The sequence below is a fragment of the Scyliorhinus canicula genome, chromosome 23 (genome assembly GCF_902713615.1).
Source record: "Scyliorhinus canicula chromosome 23, sScyCan1.1, whole genome shotgun sequence".
Classification (NCBI taxonomy): domain Eukaryota; kingdom Metazoa; phylum Chordata; class Chondrichthyes; order Carcharhiniformes; family Scyliorhinidae; genus Scyliorhinus; species Scyliorhinus canicula.
In genome coordinates, this window is record NC_052168.1 from 24,002,799 (window position 1) to 24,022,482 (window position 19,684).

The 19,684-nt window shown below is 50.6% G+C and overlaps 1 protein-coding gene across 8 annotated transcripts in view; it reads right to left on the reverse strand.

Moving 5' to 3' along the window:
• LOC119956443 (ankyrin repeat and fibronectin type-III domain-containing protein 1-like) overlaps nt 1-19,684 on the reverse strand; it is a 320,281-nt gene that overhangs the window by 47,616 nt on the left and 252,981 nt on the right. For all 8 annotated transcript variants that reach the window (XM_038783684.1, XM_038783685.1, XM_038783680.1 and 5 more), the window contains 4 exons: nt 15,001-15,091; nt 13,555-13,662; nt 8,703-8,802; nt 2,866-2,998 (listed from right to left, as the gene is read on the reverse strand). In XM_038783684.1, coding sequence (XP_038639612.1) covers nt 2,866-2,998; nt 8,703-8,802; nt 13,555-13,662; nt 15,001-15,091 — 432 coding nt within the window. The remainder of the gene's footprint in view (nt 1-2,865; nt 2,999-8,702; nt 8,803-13,554; nt 13,663-15,000; nt 15,092-19,684) is intronic.

Consider the following 19,684-nt stretch of genomic DNA (forward strand, 5'->3'; position numbering starts at 1 on the left):
AGGTCCAGCGGCTGCTGCGGGAAGGTATTATCGAGGCCAGCAACAGCCCCTGGAGAGCCCAAGTGTTAGTGGTGAAAACCGGGGAGAAAAACAGGATGGTCGTTGACTACAATCAGACCATCAATCGGTACAGGCAGCTCGACGCGTACGCCCTCCCACGCATATCTGATATGGTCAATCAGATTGCACAGTACCGGGTCTTCTCGACAGTGAACCTGAAATCTGCCTACCACCAGCTCCCCATTCGCAAGCCGGACCGCCCCTACTCCGCGTTTGAAGCGGACAGCCGCCTTTACCATTTCCTTAGGGTTCCCTTCGGCGTCACTAACGGGGTCTCGGTCTTCCAATGAGAGATGGACCGAATGGCTGACCGGTACGGACAGCGGGCCATTTTCCTGTACCTGGATAACGTCACCATCTGCGGCCACGACCAGCAGGACCACGATGCTAACCTTTCCAAATTCCTCCACACCGCCAAACTCCTCAACCTAACCTACAACAAGGAGAAGTGCGTGTTCAGCACAAACCGATTAGCCATCCTCAGCTATGGTTCAAAACGGAGTCCTAGAGCCCGACCCCGATCGCAGGCGTCCCCTCATGGAACTCCCACTCCCCCACGGCCCTCAAACGATGCCTGGGCTTCTTCTCGTACTACGGCCAGTGGGTCCCTAACTATGTGCACAAGGCCCGCCCACTCATCCACTCCACCGTTTTCCCACTGACGGCCGAGGCTCACCAGGCCTTCGACCGTATCAAGGCCGACATCGCCAAGGCCGCAATGCACGCGGTCGACGAGACCCTCCCCTTTCAAGTCGAGAGCGATGCATCAGACGTCGCTCTGGCTGCCACCCTCAACCAGGCAGGCAGACCCGTGGCATTCTTCTCCCGCACCCTCCATGCCTTTTTAATCCGGCATTCCTCCGTCGAGAAGGAGGCCCAGGTCATAGTAGAAGCTGTGCGGCATTGGAGGCATTACCTGGCCCGCAGGAGATTCACTCTCCTCATTGACCAACGGTTGGTCGCCTTCATGTTCAATAACACACAGCGGGGTAAGATCAAAAATGATCAAATCTTGAGGTGGAGGATCGAGCTCTCCACCTACAATTACGAGATTTTGTATCGCCCCGGTCAGCTCAACGAGCCCCCCGATGCCCTATCCCGAGGTACATGTGCCAGCGCACAAGTGGACCGACTCCGGACCCTGCGCGACAATCTCTGTCACCCAGGGTCACCCATTTTTATCATTTCATAAAGGCCCGCAATCTGCCCTGCTCCATCGAGGAAGTCAGGGCGATCACCAGAGACTGCCAGGTCTGTGCGTAGTGTAAACCGCACTTCTACCAGCCCGACCGAGCGCACCTGGTGAAGGCCCCCCGCCCTTTGAACGCCTCAGCGTGGGTTTCAAAGGGCCCCTCCCCTCCACCGACCGAAACACGTACTTTCTTAATGTGATTGACAAATATTCCAGATTCCCGTTCGCCGTCCCATGCCCCGATATAACGTCTGCCACCGTCATCAAAGCCGTCAACACCATCTTCGCTCTGTTCGGTTTCCCCGCCTACATCCACAGCGACTGGGGATCCTCATTTATGAGCGATGAGCTGCGCCAGTACCTGCTCAGCAGAGGCATCACCTTCAGCAGGATGACCAGCTACAACCCCCGGGGAAACGGGCAGGTGGAGCGGGAGAATGGGACGGTCTGGAGGGCCGTCCAGCTGGCCCGATGGTACAGAAATCTCCTGGCCTCCCGCTGGCAGTAGGTCCTCCCCGACGTCCTCCACTCCATTCGGCCGCTCCTTTGCACGGCGACTAACGATACTCCCCATGAACGTTTCTGTGCCTTTCCCAGGAAGTCCACCTCCGGGATTTCGCTCCCAACGTGGCTGGTAGCTCCAGGACCTGTTCTCCTCCGCAAGCACGTGCGGCTCCACAAGGTGGACCCGTTGGTTGAGAGGGTACAGCTTCTTTACGCAAACCCGCAATATGCCTATGTAGCGTACCCCGACGGCCGCCAGGACACGGTCTCCCTCAGGGACCTGGCACCAGCTGGGTCCCCACACCCCCCCCCTCCCCTCTGCCCCGGTGCCAACCTCCTCCCCCCAGCGACCCCACCACAGCCCCCGCACCAGGACGATCTGTACTCCCCTTGGTCCCACCAGGGGATGAAGATGAGGTCGACATGCTCCCGGAGCTACCGGTGACCAAACCGACGCTTGAATCACCACCGAGACTGCGGCGATCGCAACGACGGATCAAGGCACCCGATCGTCTTAATTTATGAACTGTTCCTAAAATTTTAAACACCGACATGTAAATAGCATTCCCCCACCACCGCCGGACTCTTTTTTTAACAGGGGGTGAATGTGGTAGTCACCACTGTTGTATTGTATGTACTGCATATGAGATGTATTACGGTAAGGCCTTGTAGTACAGGTACGGGGGTAGATCCCTGCCTGCTGGCTCCGCCCAGTAGGCGGAGTATAAATGTGTGGGCTCTCCGAGCTGCAGCCATTTCGGCAGCAGCTGCGGGAGGCTACACATCTCTGCGTAATAAAGCCTCGATTACTCTCTACTCTCGGCTCGTCGTAATTGATAGTGCATCAGGGAGGAAATCTGCCGTCCTTACCCGGTCTGGCCTACATGTGACTCCAGACCCTTAAATGCTCTCAAGGGATGGGTTAAACTGCTGGCCTTGCCAGCAACACCCACATCCCATGAATGAACGAAAAAATTGTTCAACCCATTTCCAAACGAGTAGTTTGCAAGAAGTGTTGACAAAGGTCCTCCAGATTTGTGGAGCTCTGATATACCGATGGAGGGACGGATTCTGTCTTTAGCTCTCAGTAAGTGAAAGCAGCTACATACCTTTGAGAACCAGAGGAATTCCTGCATGTCGGAGCCAGAACAGGAGCTGTCAATCTCAACGATTGGGATTTGATCCTCACTTGTGACTAAAATGTTTTCCTTGTAGAAAAAAATGGCAGCCAGGTACACACCCCTAAACAAATAAAGACAAGGCATTACAAACTGGTTCTTTGCCAACTCGCGATACCACATCAGAGCCAGAGAACCACTCAGAGCAAACAAAGGCGGCCTGCTGTCCTATGGTTTAAAAAATATGGTTGGACCTCCTCAGACCCAGTAACCTCGGATTTATTGCTGTCACCCTTGTGTTACGAGTGTGAAATTGGCGCTGGGACACCAGTATAGGTGTGAAATGGGTGCTGAGGCCCCAGTATGGGTGTACAGTGGGTGCTAAGACCCCAGTATGGGTGTGAAATGGGTTCTGAGACCCCAGTATGGGTGTACAATGGGTGCTGAGACCCCAGTATGGGTGTACAGTGGGTGCTGAGACACCAGTATGGGTGTGAAATGGGTGCTGAGACCCCAGTATGGGTGTACAGTGGGTGCTGAGACCCCAGTATGGGTGTACATTGGGTGCTGAGACACCAGTATGAGTATAAAATGGGTGCTGAGACACTATAACAAAGAACAAAGAAATTTACAGCACAGGAACAGGCCCTTCGGCCCTCCCAGCCTGCGCCGATCCAGATCCTTTATCTAAGCCTGTCGCCAATTTTCCAAGGATCTACTTCCCTCTGTTCCCGCCCGTTCATATATCTGTCTAAATGCATCTTAAATGATGCTATCGTGCCCGCCTCTACCACCTCCGCTGGCAAAGCGTTCCAGGCACCCACCACCCTCTGTGTAAAAAACTTTCCACGCACATCTCCCTTAAACTTTCCCCCTCTCACCTTGAAATCGTGACTCCTTGTAATTGACACCCCCACTCTTGGAAAAAGCTTCTTGCTATCCACCCTGTCCATACCTCTCAAATTTTGTAGACCTCAATCAGGTCCCCCCTCAACCTCCGTCTTTCCAACGAAAACAATCCTAATCTACTCAACCTTTCTTCATAGCTAGCACCCTCCATGCCAGGCAACATCCTGGTGAACCTCCTCTGCACCCTCTCTAAAGCATCTACATCCTTCTGGTAATGTGGCGACCAGAACTGCACGCAGTATTCCAAATGTGGCCTAACCAAAGTCATATACAACTGTAACGTGACCTGCCGACTCTTGTACTCAATACCCCGTCCGATGAAGGCAAGCATGCTGTATGCCTTCTTGACCACTCTATCAACCTGCGTTGCCACCTTCAGGGTACAATGGACCTGAACTCCCAGATCTCTCTGCAAATCAATTTTCCCCAGGACTCTTCCATTGACCGTATAGTCCGCTCTTGAATTAGATCTTCCAAAATGCATCACCTCGCATTTGCCTGGATTGAACTCCATCTGCCATTTCTCTGCCCAACTCTCTAATCTATCTATATTTTGCTGTATTCTGACAATCCTCCTCGCCATCTGCAACTCCACCAATCTTAGTGTCATCTGCAAACTTGCTAATCAGACCACCTATACCTTCCTCCACATCATTTTGTATGTCACAAACAACAGTGGTCCGAGCACGGATCCCTGTGGAACACCACTAGTCACCCATCTCCATTTTGAGACACTCCCTTCCACCACTACTCTCTGTCTCCTGTTGCCCAGCCAGTTCTTTATCCATCTAGCTGGTACACCCTGAACCCCATACGACTTAACTTTTTCCATCAACCTGCCATGGGTAACTTTATCAAACGCCTTACTGAAGTCCACGTATATGACATCTACAGCCCTTCCCTCATCAATTAACTTTGTCACTTCCTCAAAGAATTCTATTAGGTTTGTAAGACATGACCTTCCCTGCACAAAACCATGCTGCCTATCACTGATAAGTCTTTTTTTGTTCCAAATGTGAATAGATCCTATCCCTCAGTATCTTCTCCAACAGTTTGCCTACTACTGACGTCAAGTTCACAGGTCTATAATTCCCTGGATTATCCCTGCAACCCTTCTTTTTTAAATTTTTTTATAAATTTAGAATACCCAATTCAATTTCTCCAATTAAGGGGCAATTTAATGCGGCCAATTGACCTACCCTGCACATCTTTGGGTTGTGGGGGCGAAACCCACGCAGACACGGGGAGAATGTGCAAACTCCACACGGACAGTGAACCAGAGCCGGGATCGAACCTGGGACCTCGGTGCCGTGAGGCAGCAGGGCTAACCCACTGCGCCACCGTGCTGCCCTGCTACCCTTCTTAAACAAAGGGACAACATTAGCAATTCACCAGTCCTCCGGAACCTCACCCGTGCTCAAGGATGCTGCAAAGATATCTGTTAAGGCCCCAGCTATTTCGTCCCTCGATTCCCTCAGTAACCTGGGATAGATCCCATCCGGTCCTGGGGACTTGTCCACCTTAATGCCTTTTAGAATACCCAAAACTTCCCCCTTCCTTATGCCGACTTGACCTAGAGTATTTAAACATCCATCCCCAGCCTCAACATCCGTCATGTCCCTCTCCTTTGTGAATACCGATGCAAAGTACTCATTAAGAATCTCACCCATTTCCTCTGCCTCCACGCATAAATTCCCTCTTTTGTCTTTGAGTGGGCCAATCTTTTCTCTACTTACCCACTTGCTCCTTATATACGAATAAAAGGCTTTGGGATTTTCCTTAACCCTGTTAGCCAAAGATATTTCATGACCCCTTTTAGCCCTCTTTATTACGCGTTTGAGATTTGTCCTACTTTCCTGATATTCCTCCAAAGCTTCATCAGTTTTAAGTCACCTACATCTTATGTTTGCTTCCTTTTTCATTTTAGCTAGTCTCACAATTTCACCCGTCATCCATGGTTCCCTAATTTTGCCATTTCTATCCCTCATTTTCACAGGGACATGTCTGTCCTGCACTCTAATCAACCTTTCCTTAAAAGACTCCCACATTTCAAATGTGGATTTACCCTTAAACAGCTGCTCCCAATCCACATTCCCTAGCTCCTGCCAAATTTTGTTATACTCTGCCTTTCCCCAATTTAGCACTCTTCCTTTCGGACCACTCTTGTCCTTGTCCATGAGTATTCTAAGACTTACGGAATTGTGATCGCTATTCCCAAAGTAATCACCGACTGAAACATCAACCACCTGGCCGGGATCATTCCCCAATACCAGGTCCAGTATGGCCCCTTCCCGAGTTGGACTATTTACATACTGCTCTAAAAAACTCTCCTGGATGCTCCTTACAAATTCTGCTCCATCTACGCCTCCAACACCACAAGAGTCCCATTCAATGTTGGGGAAGTTAAAATCTCCCATCACGACCACCCTATTGCTTCTGCATTTTTCTATAATCTGTCTACATATTTGTACCTCTACTTCACGCTCGCTTTTGGGAGGCCTGTAGTAAAGTCGCAACAATGTTACTGCACCCTTCCTATTTCTTAGCTCTACCCATATTGCCTCAGTGCTCGAATCCTCCATCGTGCCCTCCTTAATCACAGCTGTGATATCATCTCTAACCAGTGATGCAACTCCTCCACCCCTTCTACCTCCCTCTCTATCCCTGCTGAAGCATCTATACGCTGGGATATTCAGTTACCAGTCTTGCCCTTCCCTCAACCAAGTCTCAGTAATACCAATAACATCATATTCCCAGGTACTAATTCAAGCCCTAAATTCATCTGCCTTACCTACTACACTTCTTGCATTAAAACAAATGCACCTCAGACCATCTGTCCATTTGCGTTTATCATCTCTTCCCTGTCTACTCTTCCCCTTAGTCACATGGAGTTTATTATCTAGTACCTTACCGGCTTTAGTTGCTGCTTCTTTACTGACCTCTAACTTCCTGATCTGGTTCCCATCCCCCTGCCACATTAGTTTAAAACCTCCCCAACAGTGTTAGCAAAAGCACCCCCTAGGACATTGGTTCCAGTCCTGCTCAGGTGCAGACCATCCGGTTTGTAATGGTCCCACCGCCCCCAGAACCGGTTCCAATGTCCCAAAATCTGAACCCCTCCTTCCTGCACTATCTCTCAAGCCACATATTCATTTTGACTATTCTTGAATTTCTACTCTGACTGTCTCGTGGCACTGGTAGCAATCCTGAGATTACTACCTTTGAGGTCCCACTTTTTAACTTATCTCCTAACTCCCTAAATTCTGATTGTTGGACCTCATCCCATTTTTTAACCTATATCGTTGGTGCCTATATGCACCACGACACTGGCTGTTCACCCTCCCCCTTCAGTATGTCCTGCAGCCGATCTGAGACATCCCTGACCCGTGCACCCGGGAGGCAACATACCAGTCGGGTGTCTCATTTTCGACCACAGAAACACCTGTCTACTCCCCTTACGATTGAATCCCCTATGACTATAGCCCCGCCAGTCTTTTTTCCGCCCTTCTGTGCAGCAGAGCTAGCCACGGTGCCATGAGCCTGGCTACTACTGCCTGGTGAGTCATCTCCCCCAACAGTATCCAAAACGGTATACCTGTTTTGGAGGGAGATGACCGCAGGGGACACCTGCACTGCCTTCCTGCTCTTTCTCTGCCTTTTGGTCACCCATTCCCTTTCTCCCTCACCAATCCTAATCTGCGGTGTGACCAACTCAATAAACGTGCTATCCACGACCTCCTCAGCATCGCGGATGCTCCAAAGTGAGTCCATCCGCAAGAAGTCAGAGTGAGAGGCAGGTGTGAGAGAGTGGCGTCAGACAATCAGGGGGTGAGTGATTGCGGTCGAACAGGAGCTGCAGCTGGACACACTTCCTGCACACTAGTACGGCTCTGACTCTATGCAGGAATTTAAGGACTTATTGAAGCAGATGCCAAGCCTTTTGTTCTATGCCACACACCAAAAATTGTGTTGTGTTAAACTGTCTTAACGGGACTGAAAATCTAGGCAGAAAAGTAATACTAATCTAGATATAAACCCAGGAGGAGCAGGAAGACAGGAATGCTCTGCCCATAATTTACAGCAGTCACAGGCCCCGATGGCTTCCTCCCAATCGTCCTCTTCCTTCTGATTGCTCCTTTCCCTCAATCGCTGGTTTCTCTCCCTTGATTTCACCCTGTCTCTCTCTCTGTCCATTCCCTTCCTGCTATATTGCCCCCCTCCCATCGGCGTTCACACCCCTCCCTTTCCATTGCCCCCTCCCATTGTTTCCCCATCCCATATTTCTCCCCCCTTCTCCCAATCACTCACCCCCTGATTGTCTGACGCCACTCTCTCACACCTGCCTCTCACTCTGACTTCTTGCCCCCGACTAGCAACCACTGAGAGCCGGTGTCTGCTGCCTGCTGCCTGCCTTTGCTTCTTCAAGTTGCTATTTTTTGTTGCAATTTCTCACAGCTACATTTTAAAATCCAACACAGTCTCCATCTCGTCAGTTCTGATGAAGAGCCAAAACTCAAAACATTAACTCTGTTTTCTCTCTCCTTGCAGCTGCTGCCAGACCTGCTGAGTTTTTCCATCCTCTTCAAAGGCCAGTTGCCAGGGAACCCAATGCGGGCAGCAGGCCTGATTTAAAAGAAGCCTAATACTGGGTATGCCTAACTGTTCCTGCTCTTGCTCTAGCCCTTATTGATTACTTTCTTTTTAGAATTGACTGGGTTTGGTAACTAACAGACCTGCCTCATCACTGAAGGCTCAAACACCTGCTTCCTGCTCCAACGCCCTCTCCGCCGCCATCTCTCCTAACTCCTCATCCCATTCATCCAGTTCTTTGCCTTGCTTCCTGATCTTTTCCCCAATGTAAATTCTTGAAAGCTGTGCATCAGTAGTGGGTGCCCTTTGGGGACGGCGGCCACACTCACCTCTGCAGGGTCTTGACAAACTTGTTCGTGGTTTGGAAGAGGTATTTGAGGCTGCGAGAGACCGAGAGCTTCTTACTGGGCGTGTGGACGGTGCATGTTTCTGGAAAAGATCACATGGCAGTTTAGCTCGGGCCTTATTGTCATGGCTAAACATGGCCATAATACTTCGAAAAGGAGCTGAGTATAACTGTTAATTATTTTGCCTTCAACACTATCTCTGGACCAATTCTTTGTTTCTTTACTGCAACGATGACTATGCCTCTGGTTGCTTGACATCTTATTTAATCTCTCCCGTCTTCTCCCAGACCTTTCCCCGGATATTTTCAACAGCACAGAACCCCTCATTTTTCTACCTCCCTTTAATTATGAAGAACACTTATACTGAACATGGGGCGGCATTCTCCCCTACCCGGCGTGACGGAGGGTGCCGGAGTAGGGGAGTGGCGCCAACCACTCAGGGGTCGCGCCTCCCCAAAGGTGGGGAATTCTCCCCACCTTTGGGGGCCAGCCCTGCGCCGGAGCGGTTTGCACCAGAAGACTGGCGCAAACACCCGGCGCCCCCGTCAGCGGGGCTGGCCGAAAGGCTTTCGCCGGTTGGCGCATGCGCTGGCAGTGATGACAGCGGCAGTAGGCCTGCTGACGTCACTGCCGGCGCATGCGCGATGCGGGGTTCTCTTCCGCTTCCGCCATGGCGGAGGCCGTGGCGGCGCGGAAGGGGAAAGAGTGCAGCCAGGGGACTGGCCCGCAGTCTGAGCGGGGGGTCCCGATCGCGGGCCAGGCCACCGTGGGGGCACCCCCCGGGGTCCGATCGCCCCCTGCCCCCCCAGGACCCCGGGGGCCTGCTCGCGCCGCTGATCCCGCCGTTCCAGAGGTAGTTTAAACCTCGGCGGCGGGAGAGGCCTCCCAGCGGCGGGACTTCGGCCCATCCGGGCCGGAGAATTGCCGCAGGGGCCTCTCCGATCGGCGGGGCGAGATTCCTGCCCCCGCCACTTCCCGGGTGGCGGAGAATCTCCGACCCTGCGTGGGCGGGATTTTAGGCGCCCCCCCAGGCGATTCTCCGACCCTGCGTGGGGTTGGAGAATTTCGCCCATGAATTCTGGTTTGCTCCCTACAGATACTGCCAGATCTGTTGAGTATTTTTTCCTGTTTTTATTTCACAATAGTATTTTGTTTCTATCATTCAGGAAGTATATCCACTTGGGAACAAAAATGGAGGAGGTCGGGATTACTCTCGATTAAGATCAGAGGACCATTGGACATTACAGCAGAGAGAGCCCACCTGGTCTAATCTCATTGCGGGGAATGAATGATGACCTCTGTGCTGGTAGAGTGAGGGTGCGGGGAAAGGTGGAAAGAAAAGACTGATTGTAAACCTCTTTGAAAAAATGAAGCCTGTATCTTTAACTCAGGTCGAAGGCATGGCCTGTCTCTTTAAGTCAAGCAGGAAGGATCTGAAAGGCATCAGTGATGACTGATGTGGCTGGTGGCCACTGAATTGACCCCAAAATCAAGGCCCTGTTCGGGAACCGGCGGTGATTGGTTCTGTTGCCATGAAATGGCTCACGGATCTGAAGACGTTTTAGTTTCACTTTGGCAGCTAAGAGAGACAATCTCTCTTTTTTACCCTCTCTGTTTTCCTGAACCAGTGGATAGTCTGGCTGAATCTGTTTACCAGAGAAGCATTATAGGCTGTGAAGGAAAGTTCAGAATCTGAGAATTCTCTCCAGAAATCCAGTGTAAGGACATTCTCTCTCTCTCTCTCTAGCAGGTCTGGTCATGGTTCTGTTAGGACTGCAGAGAAATAAAGTCAATCCACGAGCTGAAGGCAGGGTCTGATGCAAAACCAAGTGTCTCTACAGGGGGAGAGAGGCCTGGGGCGGGATTCTCCGACCCTCCGCCGGGTCGGAGAATAACCGGGGGCCGTCGTCAAACCCGCCCCCGCTGTGTCCCGAGGTCTCAGTCGGCGGGCCCCCTCCCCCGGCGATTCTTCGGCCTGCGATGGGCCAAAGTCCCGCCATGTCATGCTGGTCCCGCCGGCGTGGATCAAACCACTTACCTAACCGGCGGGACCAGGCGGCGCGGGCGGGCTCTGGGGTCCTGGGGGGGGGGGGCGTGGGGTGATCTGGCCCCAGGGGGTGCCCCCACGGTGGCCTGGCCCGCGATCGGGGCCCACTGATTGGCGGGCGGGCCTGTGCCGTGGGGGCACTCTTTTCCTTCCGCCTTCGCCATGGTCTTCACGATGGCAGGGGCGGAAGTGACCCCCTCCTCTGCGCATGCGCGGGGATGACGTCAGCAGCCGCTGAGGCTCCGGTGCATGCGCGGACTTCCGCCAGCCGGCGAAGTCCCTTCGCCAAAGGCCGTTCCCGCCAGCCGGCGGAGCGCCAACCACTCCGGCGCGGGCCTAGCCCCTCAATGTTAGGGCTTGGCCCCTAAAGGTGCGGAGACTTCCGCACCTTTGGGGCGGCCCGACGCCGGAGTGGTTCACGCTACTCCATCACGCCGGGACCCCCCGCCCCGCTGGGTAGGGGAGAATCCCGGCCCTGGATGTAAACATTGAGTCGAAGGCCCAGTTTACTGAAAGCTGAAGTGTCTCTCCAGAAGAAATCCTGCTGCTGTGAATATTAAATGAATGACTGTGTGAATGATCGTTACAGGCTATGGGCCAAAGTTTTTAAACCACACTCGTTTTTGTGAAGAAGGTGCACTGAAGAACTCAATATCTGAAGCAAGGACTCTTTTCCCTTTACCCGTATTCCCTATTATTTTTAAAAATCCATTTCCAGCCCTCTGTGTTTGTCCTGTGTGTGTGCTCGAGCTGAAATTACTGCACATTGCATCTGTACTTCTGTTATAAATAAACAGTCATTGTGTTTCAACTTACAAAACATTGTGACTGGAAATTATTGGGCAGGGATTATGGAAATGTTTACACAAATTATTGGTTAATTCACCCCGGGGCCTGTGGGGCTAGAATTGACCGTGCACTTGCCCAGGGTATCGTAACAATGTCCCACACCAGTTTCCCCCCACCTTGTTCTAACTCACCCCAATCAACATATCCATCAATTCCTTTCTCCTTCATGTAATATCTTCCTCTTAAATGCTTGATACTAGTCACCTACATTACACTATGTGGCAGCTATTTCTACATTCTCACCACACTCTGGGTGAAGAGGTCCCTCCTGAATTCCCAATTGGATTTATTGTTGACTGGCTTATATTTATGGCCCCTAGTTTGGGACTGCTCAATAAGTAGAAATCTTTTTTCTACATCTATTCTGTCGAACATCATTTAAAAGACCTCTGTTAGGTCACCTTTCAGAGTGCTCCTTTCTGGAGTAAAGACAGTTATAACTACTCAGTTTTAGTATCATTGGGTGGAATTTTTCCATTTGTTTGCAGAGTGACGCAGTGGGTGGGAAAAGTGGCGTTGAAGCTGTCAGCCCCAATGCCGGCTTTCTTTGCCACATCATTATCCTGATACAAAAGGAAACCTCCAAGAGATGTGTCCCGTGACGTCATGCTGGCAATCAGAGCCCACCCCGTCAGCAACTTTTCTTTTACAAGATCGCGATGCCATTTTTAAAGGCCGACCTGACAGAATGCCCTCTCCCCGCCCCACCCCAACCCCCACCCTGCGCTAACACCTGGCACTGCCCGGGCACTGCTTTGGGAGACCTGTCATAACTCTTGTCGCCGTGCCCTCATGCCGACGTGAATGGCTAATGCAATGGCCTGACATAGGGGTCTGGCAATCGCAGACAAATGTATTGTATTGGGGTTCCCGACGTTGAATGTCAGGGTTCCCGTTACGTCGTTGGTGGAGGCGGGGGACAGGGACAATCACGTCACACCTTTACGTCAGTGTGAAACACGGGATTTAGGGCTCTGTCACCGATCCCACATGACAGAAACGGGGGCGGAAATCCCTCCCCCTATTGTTTCAAATGGAGAGTCCCAGCTAATTTTCTTCCATCCTCATTTGTAAGGCTTTGGACAGGCGGGACTGGAACTTCCCACCAAAAGGTGACAGAAAACCAAATTGGTGTTTTTCTGTTCCGCCTTTGACAGGTTCTACTATGGTGGACAGTTTCATGGGTGCGTTCAGAGCACTGGTCTAGCGCCATCCTTCAGCAATAGGCCCTTACCAATAAATACTTCACCAATAAATCTGGAATATAAAAACTAGTCTCAGTAATGGTGACCATGGCAAGTCTCATGGATTGTCTTAAAGACCCACCCAGATCATTAATGGTCTTTAGAGAAGGAAATCTGCTGTCCTTACCTGGTCTGGTCTACATGTGAATCCAGATCCAGCAATGTGGTTGACTCTTAACTACCCTCTGAAATGGCCCAACAGGCTACTCAGTGCAAGGGCAATTAGGGTTGGTCTTGCCAGTGGCACCCACATCCCGTGAAACAATAAAGAATAAAAGAAAGGGCATGAGTGACAATAGCAATCTAGTGCGTGGGCCAGCATTGAATGGAAATTGATTCTTGCAGGGCCCAGCGGTAGCATGCTCATTTTGGGCTTGGCTGACGACCGACTAATTCAGCTCAGGTCAGACGTCACACTTGGGATCACCCTTGTCAGAGCGACACAGGGCAGTGGAGTCACCCAATAAACTCCCCGGAGAATAGTTTCCAGCAGGGATGACCTGTGCAGTGAAGTCCAACTGGCCACATCTGTTGACTTGCTGTTGTGCGAAGGTTTTATTTATTGTGTACCAATGTGACAATCCAATCAGCCAATTGACATCTAGGCCTGGTCACCTGACTCAACTGATGAGACGTTGGGGTGGGGGGAGGTTAGGCCATGACCAATAATGATGTTTAGATTTGCTGTACTGACCCAAGAAGAAGCTACGATGCCGTGGAGCCTTGACCTGGTCCAGAAGCTGCTGCACCGCTTGGCTTTGGTCCTTCTGCCTTAGTTTAACTTGACTGCACTCTTTCCAACCTGCATGAGGATCAGAGGCCACATTTAAACATCCACAGTTCTCCTGGGAATTCTCAGTTTTTAGAATAGACACGTTGTTGTTGATACAGCTTGTCACTGGACTTACAATGGGTCTTCTACTCTCATCTGGGGAGGCGGTCCGGGAGAGCTGCCGGGAGCAGTGGTCATTCCTGGATCTGCAGGGAGTCCTTAAGAACCTGTGCACCAGCGAGGGAGCTGGAATTTAAGATCAGTCCAGGACCTTTCTGGAGCCAGGCTGGAAGGCCCTGGCAAGTGGGGCTGGAGATGAGGGGTTGGGGGGCCACGATGGACAGGGCAGAGGAAGCTGGGGAATCCAAGTTGGAGGGTGAGGGGTATTTAGCCTCTAATTGGCAGAAGAGGCCCGTAGAGGTGGTTCCCTGTCCCATCTCCCATCTCCACTTGACCGGCCATCAGCCCGAGCAGTGAGAGTTTGTACGGCTGCACATTTGGTGTGGGCCTCTTGCGACTTCGGTTCCATCACAGCAGTGGGAGGGTGAGGCCCTGAAGTGGCCATTTAAGGCCCTCAACTGGCCCATGGGCGAGCGGGGAGCAGATGGGTAGCTGCCAGGAATGGTACCCACATCCTGTCCACGGGGAAGTTGTGAAGTTCTTTACCTGAATCATCAGCAGAATCGGGAATTAAAGGCAACAACTAATTTCATAATAAAAAGATACAGTGGGGTAGAAATTTGTCACAGGTGATGGTGTAAAGCAGGTGGTCTACCACTGAACGTGAAACCCCACACACCCCAAATACCCCACCCGGTACTGAGTTCTATTGACAGGACCGATACCTCCTGCTTTGCGTTGCCCACTAGAATTAATTTTTATCCCCATTACTTCAACCACTAAAATACCCTCTGCATTCAAAAGACTGAATGCTGACTGGATTGTGCTGTTCTGCGGCTCGGTAGGTCTCAGTCTCACCTCTGAGTCAGAGGGTTGTGGGTTCAGGTCCCACACCAGGCACAGAAATCTAGGTCACAAAATCCCAGCTTAACACAGTCGGAGGCCTCAGCTTTCAGACAATAAACTGAGACCCTCTGAGGTGGAAGTAGATTCCCTGAAAATGTTTCAAAAAGGGCAGCGGAGTCAACCCGAGCCAACACAGATCCTTGAACCAACAGATTAAAAAGATTATCCCATCGTCGTCTCATTGTTTGTGGGACTTTGCTGCGCAGTAATTGGCTGAATTCTCTATGTTACAAGAGTTACTGCACTTCATTGATGGTCGAGGGATTTGGGGCACCCTGAAAGGAGATATATAAATGCAAACCTTTCTTGCAAAGCTTAATCGACAATAATCACACCACTTACTGGATGGAGTAGCACAGGGAGGTGTTGATACCTTTGGTGGTCCCCATCCTTTCGCATTGTAAGCTGAAACACGCACGTAGTACAGAGATCCCTGAGGACAGGAGAGAAGAGGGTAAATGTTACGCGACCCTCGCTCAGTGTTGCTTCATTGATTTCAGCTGGGCACATGTGTCCTCGGGGGAGGGCCGGGAAAATGGAATCTGTCCGGGTTTCAGATTCCCACTGCAGTTTAGTGAGTTATTGGAAAAGTTGTGAGCAAAATACATGACTTGACCAGGGATCGTTGCTGGATCTCAAGACACAGGTGAGTGAGTGCAGGATACGGGTCGTGGGGAGGGGAGGGGCGGTTATAGAAGGGCAGTGACTTTCAGCACCCCACCATTCCCAATGCCCAGGTCCCTTGATTGGGCGCAGAGTGCCTGACAATGATGGTGCCCCCTGGTTGGGAGGCACGGGAAAGCCATGTGACTCCCAGTTAACCTCACCACTCTAAGCTAATTGGCGTCAGCATCCCCACTGATGAGCCTAATTGAAATCCTGACCGAAGCAGATGAGATTGCCGCATGGGCCCATTCCCACACCCAACTTAATCGGAGATTTCCCCGCCACCAGGAGACTGATGCACAGCTTCTCCTGCGATGAAATGGGTTCAGCTACCATTTCTCCCACTGCGAGGGCCTAAATTAAATTCCACCCACTGTCCTATCCTCCCCACATGAACCGAAAGGCGCTAAAGATCAATTGTAGCCCCCTAACCCTGCACTTCCTGTGTCGTTAACTAGAAATCCCTCAACAAAACTGTCCAGATCATACGACATCTAAAAAAAAAAACCCCAAAGGACGAGGTTATCTCAAGGCTGTAAATCTTATCTCCTGACTCTAGATCATAGAACATTACAGCGCAGTACGGGCCCTTCGGCCCTCGATGTTGCGCCGACCTGTGAACCCATCTGAAGCCTATCTGACCTACACTATTCCATTTTCATCCATATGTCTATCCAGCGACCACTTAAATGCCCTTAAAGTTGGCGAGTCTACTACTGTTGCAGACAGGGCGTTCCACACCCCTACTACTCTCTGAGTAAAGAAACTGCCTCTGACACCTGTCCTATATCTACCACCCCTCAATTTAAAGCTACGTCCCCTCGTTTGGTCATCACCATCCGAGGAAAGAGACTCTCACTGTCCACCCTATCTAACCCTCTGACTATCTTATATGTCTCTATTAAGTCACCTCTCAGCCTTCTCCTCTCTAACAAAAACAACCTCAAGTCCCTGAGCCTTTCCTCGTAAGACCTTCCCTCCATACCAGGCAACATCCTAGTAAATCTCCTCTGAACCCTTTCCAAAGCTTCCACATCCTTCCTATAATGTGGTGACCAAAACTGCACGCAGTACTCCAGGAGCGGCCGCACCAGAGTTTTGTACAGCTGCAGCATGACCTTGTGGCTCCGAAACTCAATCCCCCTACTGATAAAGGCTAGCACACCATATGCCTTCTTAACAGCCCTATTAACCTGGGTGGCAACTTTCAGGGATTTATGTACCTGGATGCCGAGATCTCTCTGTTCATCTACACTACCAAGAATCTTGCCATTAGCCCAGTACTCTGCATTCCTGTTACTCCTTCCAAAGTGAACCACCTCACACTTTTCCGCATTAAACTCCATCTGCCACCTCTCAGCCCAGCTCTGCAGCTTATCTATGTCCCTCCGTATCCTATAACATCCTTCAGCACTCTGATATCCTTGAGTCACATTATCTGGACTCCCAGATAAAGCCAGGGTCTTACAATCACTCCAAGGTACTGCCAGCTCTATCAGTGACAAATGCATGTGTGTGTTTGAAAAGCAGTGTCGTGGACATCATAAACCACAACAGTAAAGCTTGCAAACTTGATCAATGTCACTGAGACGCATAGAAATGCTGTAGCCCGAAAATTAGCAACACCAGCCTGAGTGCGTGACACAAAATACAGCGCTACAGATGATTTGGTTTTGCCGCCTCTTGTCCATGGCTTTGTCAACTCAGCCTCAGGGTTTGATATCTGGCATCTTAACTCAATGTTCACTCTTCATTCATCCTGAGAGCACTATGGGTGCATCTACACCGTACGGACTGCAGCGGTTCGTGAATAAGGTTCGCCACCGCTTTCTCAAGGGGGCAATTAGGGATGGGCCACAGCCGGTGGCCTAGCCAACAACATCCATGAAACGATTTATAAAAATATAATCCTAGACCATGATTTTTATTATTCATTCTTAGGATGGGGGCATCGTTTGCAAGGCCAGCATTGTAGCCTATTCCTAGTTCACCTTCGGAAGGTGGTGATGAGCCATCTTCTTGAACTATTGCAGTTTATGTAGTGGTGATACATCCACAGTGTTGGCAGGGAGGGAGTTCCAGGATTTTGACCCAATGACAGTGAATGAACGGTGGTATATTTCCAAGTTCCGTCGCACTCCTGACTTGTGTTTTGCACATAGTGAACTGGTTTTGGGGAGTCAGATGAGTTACTCACTGCAGAAGACCTAGCCTTTGACTTGCTCTGGTAGCTACAGTATTTACATGGCTGGTCCAGCCCTGGGATTTGATGGTGGGATTCAACAATTCTAATGTCGCTGAATGTGAAAAGATGGTTATTCTCTCTTATTGGAGAGAATACTGTCCTGCGATTGTTATTTGCCACTTATCAGCTGAAATCTATATGTTGTCCAGGTAGGGTGAAGGATGATTTAGATACCTAAAGAGAAAAATTGAGGCAATAGAACAGTGCAGTGATGTGAGTAATCAGAGGCAATGTGTATCAGGAAGGGACGGAAAGTTTAACAGTGCATCAGCAAATAAGGTCCATGCGGGGAATCATAGAGTCACAGAGATCGACAGCACTGAAAAGGCCCTTCGGCCCATTGCATCTGCACCAGTCAAAAATAACCACCAAACTATTCTAACCCCATTTTCCAGCACTTGGCCCAATGGCTTGTATACATTGGCATTGCAAGTGCACATCTAAATGTTTCTTAAATATTATGAGGGTCTCTGCCTCCACCACCCTTTCAGATAGCGAGTTCCAGACTCCCATCACTCTCTGGGTGAAAAAGGTCTTCCTCACATCCCCTCTAAACCTCCTGCCCCTGACCTTAAATCTATGCTCCCTGATAGTAAAAAAAACACCTGAAAGTTCTTAACCTGAATGTGCAAAGCATCTGCAGTAAGGTAAAAGAATTAATGGCACAAATAGAGATAAATAGGTTTAGATTTAATTACATTTACAGGGACATGGTTAGAAGATGATCCATGTTGGGAGATAAATGGTGCAGAGTACACAACATTTGGAAAAGTCAGCCAGGATGGAAAACGAGGAGGGGTAGTCCTGATTTTTCTTTTTTATAAACAATTTATTGAGGTATTTATGGTTTTATAACAACAGAAGAAACAATGCACGCGCAAATATAAACATAGTGCAAAAGCCGTCTTCCTCCCTCACAGGTCCCACCTTTACTAACATCCTACTGTAAACTAAACTAAACCTAAACCGCCCCTCCCCCCTTTCTGCTGACGGTTAATTTTTCGCGAAGAAGTCGACGAACGGCTGCCACCTCCGGACGAACCCTAACATTGACCCTCTCAAGGCGAACTTGATTTTCTCCAGACAGAGAAAGCTAGTTATGTCCGATAGCCAGATCTCCAACTTCGGGGGCTTTGAGTCCCTCCAAGCTAATAGTATCTGTCTCCGGGCTACCAGGGAAGCAAAGGCCAGAACGTCTGCCTCTTTCTCCTCCTGGATTCCTGGGTCTTCCGACACCCCGAAAATCGCCACCTCCGGACTCAGCGCCACCCTTGTTTTTAACACCGTGGACATGACATCTGCAAACCCCTGCCAGAATCCCCTAAGCTTCAGGCATGTCTAGAACATGTGGACATGGTTCGTTGATCCTCCCGCACATTTTGCACACCTGTCTTCCACCCCAAAGAACCTGCTCATCTGGGCCACTGTCATGTGGGCCCGGTGAACGACCTTAAACTGTATCAGGCTGAGCCTGGCACATGTTGCGGACGTGTTGACTACTCAACGCGTTTGCCCAGAGACCATCCTCTATCTCTCCTCCCAGCTCCTCCTCCCACTTACGCTTCAACTCCTCAGTCTGCGTGTCCTCTGACCCCTTGAGTTCCTTGTAAATGTTAGAGACCCTCCCTTCTCCCACCCACAGGATACCCTGTCCTGTATCCCCCTTGGTAGGAGCGGGAAGGTTGAGACCTGCCTGCGTAGGAAGTCCCGCGCCTGTAGCTACCTAAATTCATTTCCTCCCGTCAGTTCGAATTTCACCTCCAGTTCCCCCAAGCTGGAAAGCTCCCCTTCTATAAACATATCTCCCATCCTCTCAATCCCTGCTCTCTGCCATCTCCGGAACCCTCCATCCAGCCTACCCAGGGCAAACTGGTGATTATTACAGATTGGAGACCAGACCGATGCTCCCTCCGCTCCCACATGCCTCCTCCATTGCCCCCAGACTCTCAGGGCTGCTACCACCATGGGGCTGGCAGAGTACTGTGCTGGCAGAAATGGCAGAGGTACCTTTACCAATGCCCCCAAACTAGTCCCCTTGCATGATGCCGCCTCCACTCGCTGCCACACCAATCACTGCCCTCTTCCTGATAATGGCTGTATTCGCCGCCCAATAAT